Genomic DNA, 13,903 nt, shown 5'->3' with positions numbered 1-13,903 from the left:
ACGTTAATGTGGCGGCGATGTCAGAGTGGCTGCCTCATGTTTTATGATGACTGACCAGTCCTGACAGCCACTTTAGATGTATCTATTATACATTAGTAATAATATGATGTAGAAATACACTTGCATACATTTGAGCATGCATGGACAGACAGCAAAACCACTGACTCATCGACCTACATGTAAGACATACAAACACATGCAAATAAGCTCCTGCTGTCCTGCTAGATCCAGTGTGGCTGCTGGTGAATGGTCAGAGCCCCCCTGCTAGCCTTCCCTGTCCAGCTGCGTTCCTTTGCATCTTGCCTGGGTCTGATCACTCCATGGTGCCACGGGGGAGAGAGACTGCGCTGTATGGCTCTCATTGTAGGCCGGCTCTGGGGCCTTCCAGAACCCCATTTCCAACACCCTAAATACCACCATTCACCCATGCCAGTTACTCCAACATATGCTTATCTTCCATCTCACTAGTGCAGGGAGGTGCTGACTGGTATTTCCTCAAGGCTCCAAGCTCCAATGCTGACCAGTAATCAAAGCCCCATATTTCTTCTCCTGCATAGAAATAAGGAGATACCTCTCTGCCATGTGGTGAACAGAATAAATATTCTTAAGGACAGTGTTGTTTTACATGACTATTTTGTAATGTCAGCAAACCCATGACTTACATTGTTAAGACAGTCCTAGCTGTTATCGGTGTTCATCATCAATGATTCATTGATTTTGTATGCACTGTTGATGATTAAATAGTACTTATGAATACAAGATTGGGTGTAGTTCATGTTGAATCTATAGCAGGAACCCCTGTTTGATTCATATTTACAACAGGGCCACAAGACAAAACAACGCAGAATTATTTATGGTTCGTGTCTTATTATATTGTGTTCAAAGTCCTGGTAGAGAAAAGCCGTATTCAGAGTAAAACAAAGAACAGCGTGCAACAGTACACAGCCTCAGCAGTATCTTGATGTGAGGGGCTGGGTGAAGCAGAGAGAAAGCTTGGGGCTAAACATGCAGTATGTGGCGGGCTGGAGCTAAAAGCTGCATAAAGCACACAGCCTTAGTCCACTGTTAGCAAGTGATGGATACTTAGCAGGAGCTTGGAGTCTTCGTCTAATCTGTTACAGTAAACCTGCGCCAAACCCTGAAGGGAATCAGTGGGGGTTAGCTAGGAGTAGGTTTGACGTGAAACCATTTGTGAAGACGAGCGATTCTCTTAAGTAAGAAACTAACAGTGTCCAGAGAGTGAGAGCTAGTGAGCGAGACAGGAGGTGAGGAGAATGAGTGAGAGTACGAGACGGAGAGAAGGAGGAAGAGATACCATAATGAGTCCTGTAGCCATGGAGTAAATGAAGAGGGATTGACAGAGTGAGGGATCCTCAAGTGAAATAATGTCAATGCCACTCTGCCCATTAGAGAGAAAGGGGGATGGTGGAGGAGAGGGTAAAGAGGGATGAATGGAGGGACACAGCTACATCTTAGGGTGCAGAGGAAGCACATCAATTATTTGTGACACACACACCACTAACAAAAATATGAAATATAGAGCAACAAAATGAACTGGCAAAAATAAAGAAATAAAAACAAAAAGGCCTTGGAAATACCCAATAAATTCTGCAAAACATGTAGTTGGGACATTTAATGTCGAACAACAATAATCACAGTGACATCTGCCTTGCTGCTGTCGTCGGACATGGGCCGAGCCCGTGAACGGAAGGGGTTAATCTTCCAAACCCAATAAGGTTGGATAGTGAGGCACTTGTTCCCTGATAAAGAAGTGATAGGATCTGTGGGTCTGGTCCCTCGGCGCTTGTACAGGGGTAGAGCAAATATTGTTAATGTGCTGTGGTTTACTTCAGCTAAGGCGAGAAAAACAGCCCTGCTTGACGAGAGAAGACAGCGGCGAACCAGAATACGACAGGAATGGTCATACAGCTTGGCTCTGACTCTCAGGGACTTTATATATATATATATATATATATATATATATATATATATATATATATATATATATATATATATATTTGTGTTGCATAAATAAGTGTTTGGGCAGATTAAGATCTATAAGTGTCTCTATTTCTCGTTTTACCTGCTCCGCCTTGTCACAACATGGATCTGAATGCAGTTCAGTGGAGTGCCTAATAACTGGAGCAGTAGGTAGGAAAGGCAGGAGGCTTGACATTAAGACCCTGGCGTTTTGGAAATCCGATACGCTATTGACCCGTGTACTACTATCTCAGCGTAGAGATCTGGTGTCAGCAGATTGTAGTCTAGTGTTGGGAGCCGTTTCTTACAGGGCTCCTGTAACAGGGGCCCATTGAGTCTGGGAGGCAGCTGGGGCCTGATGGGCTGGAGCTGGGTGGTGATCGATACTCACCGTTCTGCAACGGATGACCTCACTGTCATGGCTGCCGGCAGTGGACACTGCATGCTAGTCATTAGTGCCGGGGCACCAATCAGGAGCTTAGAGTTGTCAATACCTGACTCTTACAGATACTGTGGCCATCTGTCAGCGTATTGTGTAACAGGCTAAACAAATGGAAGCCCTTTTGTACAATAAGAATAAGGTGTACTATTGAAGAAGAGGAAAAACTCTCAGACATATATTTTAAGAAACCAGTCAGCGATCATAATTTCAAATAGCTCAAAGTTAACAGTAAATTTTTTTACAAGTCATTAAAAATGGTAAAAATCTGCAAATGAATGGATAAATGAAATTCACAGAACAGATAGCCTTCACAGTCAATTGAGCCTTTTTAATAATACAACATTTTTCTTATTTGCCCTCTTCATTTAAATCAAAGGGATGGACATTTATCTATGAGTGACATCAACCCGGCAATTAAGTTGGCCATTTAAATGAGAGAGAAGGCCTTCCTCACCTTCCCTGTTTGTTTTTTCCCTCTCCCGCTTCTCTTTTTTCTGTTCCCCCTCTGTTTGATGATGGGAGAGGGTGAGCTAGAATTAGGGCGATGGGTCTTCCTTTGAGTGTCAGCCTAAAATGATCAGAGTAAAGATAAGAGGGTCTAGCAGCCCTCAAATCAGTCAAAGTGCCAAAGTCGGCCTTTTTCTCCTCAATTACCGGGTCTGTGAAGCCAGGGAGTGGAAGGCGCAGAGCCTGCTGCATTACTAAAGAGACAATCTATTTCCCCTTTGACCAGAGGGAGAGAAATCATTATGGCATGATTAGTAGCTTCGGCAGTGGGCGAGCATGGAGGTACTACAGGAGAATCGTATTAATTGCCTTAGACCAAGGCATGAGCAGGATTGTTTTAACGCTGATTTGTGGACCTGTATGACTAGCTGTCGGAGATAAAAGCTGATGTCAGGTCTTAGTTATACTGGCAGACATCGGGCACACAGACAGAGAAGGTTGATGTCAAAATGAGCTTCCTCAGCTGCCCTGGAAGTCTTTCTCTATATGCCTGTCGATGTCTTCCTCTTTGTCTTTCTTCACACTTCATAGTTTTCCTTTACGCCTCCCACTATCCCTCCCTCAACTCCCCCCTTCCCTCAGATGGACTACACCCCACCCCTTCCCGCACTCCCTTTCTCTCTCTCCTCCAACTGATAGCTGCCTTGGCCGATTATTTCATCCAGTGCGGTCCACTGAGAGCCTCCTCTCCCGGCTTTGGAAGAGCTTTAATTAGCCATGTTAATATCCCCTTCATTGGCCTTAATATCACTCAACACCTTCCTCCATCTCAGCGGCCACCAGGGTCCCCCTGTCCTGTCAGAACAGCTGATTATTGAGAAGGATAGCTTTAATCAAACCTAATTGCAGTTCATTCTTTCTCTCTATCCCCCTTTGCCCTCCATTGCCAACATCTAATGGCAGCGACGACTTGATATCCCATTAAAAAACAATTAAACAACCTCCTTTTGTCTCTGTGCGTGCCAAAACACCAGCACAAACTTCTGTAGATATTTAAGAAGTAAAAGAGAGAAAGAGGGGCCTTGTCTTAATTGCTCTCCTTTTCACCAAGGACCAATTTGCACTGTGCTCATGGAGAATCTTAACCAACTCAAATGTAATGGATGCTATAGCACTGCCACTGTTGTGGAATATAAAAATTAAGCTTATCTTTTTAGCAGAGAAATTGTGCTTAATTGCCTTCATAACAGTAAACATAAAGGAGCTACTTTATGATTGCGTGGGCACTCAATTTCTTGTGTTTATTGTTTCTTAACTTTTGGTTTTGCTGTAGTAGAAACAGTATGTAAAAGCATTAAAGTAGCTAAGAAAAAAGACAAGACTTACTCTAGAAGTAATGTCTTTCTTTTATAAAGTCAATGGATTGGTGGGGAAATGTATTCTATCTTTTGACTACACATCTACGATCGGCTGATGATGTACACATACATGCTCACACATGCACATGCAAGTGTAGAGGTGCAAGCAAACAGACTAACACATGTGCACATACAAAAACACACACACACACTGGTCTTACCCAATCTGTATGAGAGGCGACAGACAAATAAAAGTCGTATTTCAGGTCTGCTTTCCGCAGATGTCTGCTGCTCTACATTATGACTCTTTGGGGAAATAAAAACAGGGTCAGGGAATTAGAGTACATAATGGTCATTTTGATGATCAGCCAACAGATGCAACCCGAAAACACAGTGAACACAATCAAGCGAAATGCACTAATGACAAGTCAGGTTTTTTATGGCCTCACCACACACCGACAGGCAATCAGCATTCTGGCATGGGTTAAAACGTCTTTTATTGATGTCTAAGCCAAAGCTCCTTGGATGTGGAGTGAAAATATTTTCTCACCTCTCCTTTCCCTCTTGGGTCCTCACTGAAGCACAAGGTATAGGAGTCTATTGAAGAACACTTCTAAATGACCAGTGCATGTGTTAATGTGGCCAGGGTTAGAAGGGTCATTCCAGACTCTGATTTATGGCCTGGCCAGGATCCCACTGGGCGAACGAGAAGTCTTAAGTGTTGTGAAAGCGTCGTCATAGGCCACACAAGCCACTGTATTTAACTGAATGAAATGGTCATGCAATCTATGGTGCAATCTATGGTAATCCAGCGAGTCGCTGTGATTCTTTGAGCCAAGTCGGTATTACAATAGAAACCACAGCATTGCATATAGTAATGCTAGCGCAATGTGATGAAAAATAAATATCACAGCACAGTATTTATAATGCATCGGAGAAAGCAAAGGCGCCATCAGTCATGTTTCTGTGGGGGGAATTTGCAAAAACAAGTCAATTTCATTGTTTATTCTGTGTGGTTGTGTAAGACTTTACACAATAGGCTACATTTGAGACTTTTTTTTTCCTATTGGCCTTGTTGTTAATCTTCCTCTGCTTAACTATTTTGTGTCTGTGAGGCCACATCTGATATACAGCTCTCAATACACAGCTTTATCAATAAATTCAGTGAGACCCGAGGGGAAGCAGGAGAGGAAAGGCAGCTTACGAACGAACCAAGCCCAGATCTCACTCAGACGTGACATTTGTTCAGAGACGATTAGCCAGGTTGTAATTTGTGGCATAATTGCCTCACCCACCCACAAGTGCATGGGTGTGTGTATGCGTTATGCGTGTGTGTCTGTGTGTGTGTGGCATACGGTGGTCCCAGGAGTGTCCCCCTAATTGCCTGACAGGACTATAAGTTTTGTGGCGCGCTCTCACCTTGTTAGGTCCTTTATCCCTGATGCTCTTCAAACAAGACCTGGTCACAGGTGGGCCTCATTTGCTTCCCTATTGAACAGGAGAACTTTAATTGCACAAGGGGTGTCCTGGGATTAAAGAGGTGGGTGGAATATCAAGTGACTTCCTGTATGTTAGTGGCAGATGGGTGTTGGGAAAGACCCATGAACTCAGGTGAGGGCATGAAGTGACAAAGAGACTTATGCTCTTGATTTTGAGTGAATAATAAATAGAGTGACTTCCAACAACAAATGTTTTCGGCCGACTTGGTTAATAGATCAAATGTGAGAAATCGTATTTAAATATTATATCACTTAGCTGTTTAACCCATCACCGTTAAAGATATATTTAATAACATTTGTTTTGTTTTGTTTTGTGCTCTTTTTCAGATTCTTTCTAAAGTTCTTTCTCAAGTGCAATCAAAACTGTCTGAAGAATGCAGGCAATCCACGAGACATGCGCAGATTCCAGGTGACTGAAATCTATTTCACACATATGCTCTGTCTATTTCTGTCTCTGTCTCTCACTGTCTGTCTCTTTTTTAGTGCGCGCAAACACAGGTGAACAAATGCACAACTGCACTACACAAAGTCTCGTTGACACACATTCACATATGAATACAATTCTGTTACTGGCACTGAAGGAGGTAAAAACCAGGGAAAAAAGGAGACTGAGGGATTTTGTGTCCTCTGTGCCCTGGACAAAATATTTATTAAGGAATACCATCTGACACAAATAAGGATATAGGATTTAAGAGTGCCATCAATTGGGTTCCTGACAGCTTTCTGAGCCTCAGCGCAGAGGGGAGGACGATCCAACCACATGTAACAACAGTGTTAACTCAGGATCTGTCTGGCAGCGGAAACACATACCTTCTTACACACACATATGCGCAAGCACGCATACACATATGGAAGAATGCACATACATGCCCGGAGTGCATATATTTGCTTTCTCAAATCCCTCTCTCGTTCCCGCCCACATTACATATGCATACAGTCACATATGCAATTCTTTATATGGCCAATGGTCAACTGAAAAATCATTATTGCAGGCTGATAAAATGCAATTTAAAAGGAACTGACTGTTGAGCACTTTTACTGCTTGTTTAACCCTCTTGCTTCTAATGTGTCAAGTAGTTGAGGCTTGAAATTATTGACCCCCTGCTGATCCATTTATTCCACCATCCATCCATCCTACCCAGACATTTTCACCACAAACAGCCCACTAGGTCAAGGTGAGAGAGAGAGAGTTTAGTGTGATTTGTTCTATAAGGACAACGACAAACTACAGGACGGCATCTGTCTCTGACAGCACTGTTGTGTGATAGACACACAAACCAGCATCCTTCAGGAGAAAGCCCAGACATGAAACAGACAAGACAGGGTGTCCCTCCTGATGTCACCACCATCAGACTTCCCCTGCTTTCTCAAATCTTCCCTCAGGGTGAATGTGGACTGATGCATGACAGCCACCAAGGGCTTTCACCTCTTACTCCTATGTGTCAAAAGGAATGCGAGAACTAAGTTGTAGCATGAATTTTTTTTGTAAAACCAAAATGTTCATACGATGTGTAGAACAACAAGATTCTGGATTGTTTTGCTTTATGATCATAGCTAGTCTTTAGTTAAGCATTTAGTATGACATTTTCCCCTAAATAGATTTCCCAGATGCTCCACCATAGGTATTTCACTCGCTAAAGTTGTGTATTCTGCATGCCTTCCACTCCACTTATTACCCCCCAAAACCAGCTGGAGGCCAGAGAGGGCCCAATCCATCATCCTCAGCTTGGCCCAGGTCTGAACCTGCACACAAGAATGGAGCCCTTTCACTTCCCCTTCTTTCCCCTCCACCCCATGCACCCCCACCTTTCCCAAACCAACCCAAAAAAAAGCACCCCCCTAAATTCCACTGCTACATTGAGGTCACTTACCGGCGAAGCAAAGCTTACAGGGGCTCTCTGTTTCCGGCTCAGAAACACTTTGGCCATTCACATGTGGCTCACTGTTTGGAGATGTGGTAGCCAAGAAAACAACAACAAAAATAAGCATTATGAAATATGGAGTGTGGCTTGGAATCTGATCCTGGTAAAATGTTTGTTGAGTGATGGGATGGAGTACGGTTGAGTTGCTAATGACTCTAGTAACATTTTAAAAGGGAGGCCTTCCATCCTCAAATAGATGGACAAGCTGATCAATAATTCTGAGCTTCGGCTATGATGACAGTTGGTAGAGTGGCTAAACGGAAATGGTATTTTAGTGATTGAAAAGTCAATTAGCTGTACACAAATGCAAGACACTAAAAAGCAAAATGGCTGTGAAGCCGGGTAACTGTAATGTGATATATCCAAAGAGAACAACCACTTCCAGAGGTCGGACAATAGTAATCAATAGCACACAGGCATTTACCTGGACAGAACAGAATTTTTTTCAAGCATCCCCTTTTCCCACAATACTACTGAGACTGTGGTGGAAACTATTCTTTATCATCATACAATAACAAGAATTACATGTTTCACCTTTACTCCTCTTGCAGGTTGTCGTATCGACGACCGTCAATGTGGATGGCCATGTCTTGGCTGTCTCTGACAACATGTTCGTACACAACAATTCCAAGCATGGGCGAAGGGCTCGCAGACTCGACCCTTCAGAAGGTACGCCTCCTTATCTGGAGAATGGTAGGCACATTTTTACATCTTATAATTTGCTAAGCTCTTTTTTTTTCCCCATTAGTTTCTTTCAGCCATCTTCCCACTTTACCAGTCACACACCTAGTGTAGTTGCCTCATTTTTGCTTTTTAAGTTGCTTTTTGCCTCCCTCATAAATATTGTTATCTCTTGACTGGAAATAGTTTGCATTATCAAGTGTATGTATCATTTCAATATTCCTAAAAATGATATTAATAATCACAAATTTATGATTTTGAAGTGTTATACTTCTTCTAATCTCCTAATCCACCTACATTTTTCCTAAAAGCCCACGTAAAACATGATCAAATTGCTTAAGAATTTGGCTGTGAGGTCAATTTCCTGTCATTGGGCTCTGCAGAATTAACTGTGAGAGAGCTGAAACAGTGGGAGGAAGGAGAAAGAGAGAAAGAAGGGGAGAGGGGATGGTGGGTAGAACGTGCACAAGTGTGTGTGTGTGTGCGCATGCAAGGTGGGGGCCTATGAGAAAAACAGAACTTACTGTTTTTCTTCCAACTGATTCCATATGATAGACTGATTGCCTGCTCAGCCAAAAGAAAGAAAAGAAGGACCACCAAACCATGGGAAATCCAAAAAGTAAAATGCACTAAACATAACCTTATGACCCTCATGGCCTCCGTGTGCAGATGGGAGCACGCACAGCTGAAACATTGTAAGAAAAAAAGGAGAAAACTGACTTGGGCAAATTGTGCAAATTGCTTATCTTCAGATTTCAAGAGCCAATTATGGCTGGGCAAACAGTTTATATACACCACTGACTAAAACAAGCTTCTCTACACATTAATGGGCATTAATGGTTCTATCACCAAAAGCAAATGTAATGTTTAATACAACAACTACTAATAAAAAAAAAGACTAGACAATTAATATATCTCAGTGCTCTCCAGTCCTAGTGGGGGAAAAAGCTAATCTATTTGTTTTTGTCTTTATTAATGACTCCTCTACTGGAGAACAAAATCAAATAATTAAAGTCCTGCCCGGAGCACCAAAGTCATTATGTTCGCTGACGTTCTGTTTGTGTGTTTCACGTTTATGACACGATAGGTGTGGATCGCCTAGCAACCAGTTTCTTAATGAGGAGAGCAATTAAAGAGGTTGAGCCCTCGCCTCCATGTTCCCTGGCTCCCATGGGACCCCCTGTGTTTTGTGTGTGTCTACGTATGTGTGTGGGTGTGCTTGTGTTCTTTACAGGTTACCTCAACCCATCCTTTTCTTCCTCTCTTCACCACACTCTTCAAAGCAGCAGAGTGACACCCCGTAAAGCAAGAAAAGAAGCTATTGTCAACCGCCCAGTTGAACATGTCTTTGTCTAATAACTTTAATACACCTTCCCTCTGTTTAACCGTGTGTGCTCTCACAAGTTGAGATGTTTTTTTTTTCACCACCTCATAGACTCAGCTCCATAACAAACTAATTTAACACGCATCAACAACAATCGCTCGCTTTGTTTGAGTCACCTTTAACAAACAGAGATGTGACACATGAGAAAAAGAGAGCCAGTCATAAAATGTAATTCCAGCCATGCCCTCCATAGTGCAGTGACAACTAGCAAGCAGACAGACAGTGTGCTTTAAATTAGCAACACATTCTTCCTCAAGACTTCTTTGGGGGAGAAGCCTTAGATATGTGGCTGGCTAACTGAGTGACGGACTGTGGGGCTGCAACAGACAGGCATCCTTCCCACAGTTCATACTGCACTTGCGACCAACTGCCTTCCATTGATCAAGAGGGGCTGCCCCCTATTGGTGGAGAGAAGGGATAGCGTGTGGATGACAGACGGAATCCCACCATGTGTCATTTTTGTTCACTTGTGTGGATTGTCACACAACAGGCACTGAATGCATTCAGACACGACTGTGCTTTGTGACTGCCTGTCACTCAAACATGTATAGATTCAGACTCATAGGTGCATAAACATGCTCAAAAATAGTCGAGTGTTTCACACACAACATCACCTCTCCGCACATACAGACACACTCGGACAGCTCAGACACACACTGACTCCATCGCTCTTTTTCACACACACACACACGTTCCTTAGCTCAGTTTCACCATTATAGAGCCCCAGACAATATAGGAGACTCAGCATAGAGCCTGCAGCGCCTGCCTCATTTGCATGCCAAGTGGCTGTAATGCTGTTAGGGTTTATGCAATAAAGACAAGTGAATCCAGACTGCTGGGCCTAAGAGGAAGAAAGAGAGGGGGAAAGAAGGGGGGAAAGGAGGAAAGGAGAAAGCGAAGGAGAGAGTGTGAGAGAGAGAGGTTGAGAGTGTGAGAGAGGCAGAGAGAGAGAGAGAGACAGAAAGAGAGAGAGAGAGTCAAAGGGAACAGATGGCCCAGGGAGAGGTAAAAGGTATAATCCCATCAGCTGCACTATCAACCGACCATCTGGACATCCCACAGCACAATTACAACACATTTCAGCAGGCAGAACAAAGGACGGCTTCGCGGGGCCACATCAGACCTGTTTGAGTGTCACAATAGTAGAGATGGGACCTCCTCTGCTCAGATCTTGGATCAGTTTTGACGTCCATTACAGCTAACCCTAACCAGAGAGGAAAACATTAGGGCAGATCATAGATCAGCTGCCTGCGGTCATTTCATGCAGCAAAGTGGATCTGGAAATACATTTAGACACACAAATAAATAGACAGTGTAACAATTTAGCACAAGAAATTCAAAGAAGCTGTGACATATGAATTCAAATCAAGTTTATTTTGTTACTGTAGCACAAAGTTTGCAAAGATTTAGTGATACAACACTCAGACCGACATGCTTTGCATCTTCATCCGTCCACTCGTCATGATACCTATCATCTGCTGAGGGGGCATTGTGCGTGTCTGTCATCAGATCGCCTGCGCTGACTGTGTAATCCACTTTGCCACGGTCCCCATTCAGCACATGCTCCCCTCTCTGTCATGTCATTGAGACATATGCAAATTTTCAGGCAGAAGGGTGGACGGCTTAGGGCCTCAGTCGCTGCCTCTCCACGGGTCCTTCTGTGTGTGGGAGGGGGCACAGGGATTTCCGAGGTCCTGCGTCTGTGTTTGTGTGTGTGAGCATGATTGTGTATGCCTGTCGTACGTTTTAGACTGCAGCTGCCCCCCAACAGTCACCATTACCATCAGGCCCTCTTCTTGCCCCCCCTCCTTCCTGCCCAACCCCCCCGCCCCATTCCCAAAGTCAATTTGTTTACAGTAATTTTGAAGGGTGAATTATTTGCTGTAATCGTCCGCACTGATGAAGGTCAGGCCCTTAGAGGGGGCCCAGCATGCCCATAGAGGGTTGGTCCTCTTTCAGACGCTCCGCTTCGCAATTAAGGAAAGCAAATGTCACTCCTCCAGGCCTCACAAATGAAAATCTGTACGAGGTGATTAGCATGAAGTCAACAGCGCCTGTTAAAGTCAGATTCCCTGTAGTACCAATGTGTGTGTGTGCACTTTATGAGCAGGGAGAAAGAGCAAACATGACCTGAACAGACCCAACAGCAAGGCAAACAAAGGGAGATGTCTTGTCTGAGGTGATCCATACAACAATGGCCGACTGTGATTTACTTACTGGATGGAAAGGATAATAGAGCTTTAGAACTGAGCTTGTAAAGAAGGAAACTTGCTAAAATAGTTGCTCTGAGGAGTAGGCAAAACATGCACAATTCATAGTGTATTAAAAGATATTGATGTATATAGATTAAATTTGATATTGCTATTTTATGGCTAGCTGTCATGCTATTTCTGTTGTAAACACGGTGTTGTGCTGAACACCATATTAAGGTAATGCATCAAATGACAGTGAGTGTGAGGCACCAGATCACTCAAATTAGATTATAATAACAACCCAGACTGTTGATGAATGGTAGAGCTACGTAGCAGAAGTCATGCCAGATGAAAAGCATTGTAATAAACAATATGAAATGGATTGAATCGATCACAAAAAGAAAGAAAAAAAAAACTTTATCTGAATAATTCATAAGTGCATTTCACATTATGAAACCTGAAACTATACTCAGTGTGCCTGCACTGTACTGCATATTCAGAACAAAGGTAATGAAATAACATGTACCAGCAAAGCTTTAGCTTGTCATTTCCACTTTAACAGGCTGTATTCTTGACTCATTTAAGATGTGTTCAACTTTGAAATTTTACTGTACATGTGGGTGCATGTTTAATCAATTCTGATAGCTACATTTGCCCTGACACATAATTTGCTCCATCAAATCATTTTCCTGGCGAGCCCAGCGTTTAGCCTTTGTGAAGTGGACCATTTGAAGGGTCTGCTTAACTACACCACTCCAGCGCGCTGATAAATGATTTTGATTCTCATGCCTTAAAGGACAAATCCATCATTTTTTTCCAGGGGCAATTTCCATGATATGTCTTTGTGAGAGAGGCATGGAGGGCTGAATGTGGAGGGGATGCAGTAATGTGTCTGTGTGGAAAGAGACATGGGCCCGAGTTTTGAAGCCTAGGTGCTGAATTTGCTCTTCTTTTTGTCTTGGATAAGCAGCCACCCCATGCATCAAGGCTATCAGCCCCAGTGAGGGATGGACCACTGGTGGAGCCACTGTCATCATCATAGGGGACAACTTTTTTGATGGTCTACAAGTCGTGTTTGGCACCATGCTCGTATGGAGTGAGGTATGATTAATAGCTGTACATGCTGAAGTGCTGAAGTGAAATTCTGACAAAATAATGAAAAGTCAGGTGTTTTGTTTAAAAAAATAAATAAATATTGTATTCAAGACTCCAGCGTGTTATTGCAGAGGGTTCATTATTTATTTTCCTTTCCATTGTAATCCAGCTGATAACTCCCCATGCCATCCGCGTCCAGACTCCACCTCGGCACATCCCTGGTGTTGTGGAAGTCACGCTGTCCTACAAGTCCAAGCAGTTCTGCAAAGGTGCCCCTGGGAGATTTGTCTATACTGGTGAGCAACAACCCTTTCTTCCTCTCTCCCTCTGTTTCCACAGGCTTCTCCTTTGCACCACCCCCTCCTTCTCCCTCCTCTGGATGGAGCCCTTGGCCCCAAGTCTAGCTGCTAATAATGAACTAACCATGGCTCTGCTTGCTAAATGTTAAATGTGTGAGATCTGAACTGCTGGTGAAAGGTTTTTTTTTTTGAGGGGCTTCTACAAGTGCAACTCGATCCTCCTCTGACCTGCCATCATACAAGGGTGCTGCCAAGCTCTGTTAAACCCAAGCTGTCAGGAAAACTCATTCTCCCAATTCTCAGTATCTACCCCACTCTGAGACAGATAATGCTTTCTGCTAATTTGTTGATTTTGTAAAGCAAAATGTGGTTTAATTTTTTTATGAATCAGATTAGAGAAGCAGTATCTAGGTTAAGTGCATCAGTGTGTCTGAAGTTATTCTCATTTGTGTTCAATAGGAGAGAAAGTGAGACAAGAAATGACAGCGATGTGTATGTGAGAGGGAGAAAGGGTGTGTGTGTCACACTATAAGTAAGGGATCTGATTATCTTGGCTAACAGAAGGAAGTGGTGGTCTTATCTGTCATCATTGGTGAGGAGACAG

At 43.2% G+C, this 13,903-nt stretch overlaps 1 protein-coding gene across 8 annotated transcripts in view; it reads left to right on the top strand.

Moving 5' to 3' along the window:
* ebf3b (EBF transcription factor 3b) overlaps positions 1 to 13,903 on the top strand; it is a 67,090-nt gene that overhangs the window by 33,442 nt on the left and 19,745 nt on the right. For 2 of the 8 annotated variants that reach the window (XM_067518180.1, XM_067518215.1), the window contains exons 7-10: positions 6,054 to 6,135; positions 8,200 to 8,341; positions 12,876 to 13,006; positions 13,170 to 13,296. In XM_067518180.1, coding sequence (XP_067374281.1) covers positions 6,054 to 6,135; positions 8,200 to 8,341; positions 12,876 to 13,006; positions 13,170 to 13,296 — 482 coding nt within the window. Of the gene's footprint in view, positions 1 to 6,053; positions 6,136 to 8,199; positions 8,342 to 12,872; positions 13,007 to 13,169; positions 13,297 to 13,903 lie in introns of all 8 variants that reach the window. The other 6 variants (XM_067518169.1, XM_067518208.1, XM_067518199.1 and 3 more) reach the window with 3 other exon arrangements.

This window comes from Channa argus, chromosome 1, assembly GCF_033026475.1.
Source record: "Channa argus isolate prfri chromosome 1, Channa argus male v1.0, whole genome shotgun sequence".
Classification (NCBI taxonomy): domain Eukaryota; kingdom Metazoa; phylum Chordata; class Actinopteri; order Anabantiformes; family Channidae; genus Channa; species Channa argus.
This window is presented reverse-complemented; position numbering and strand designations above follow the sequence as displayed.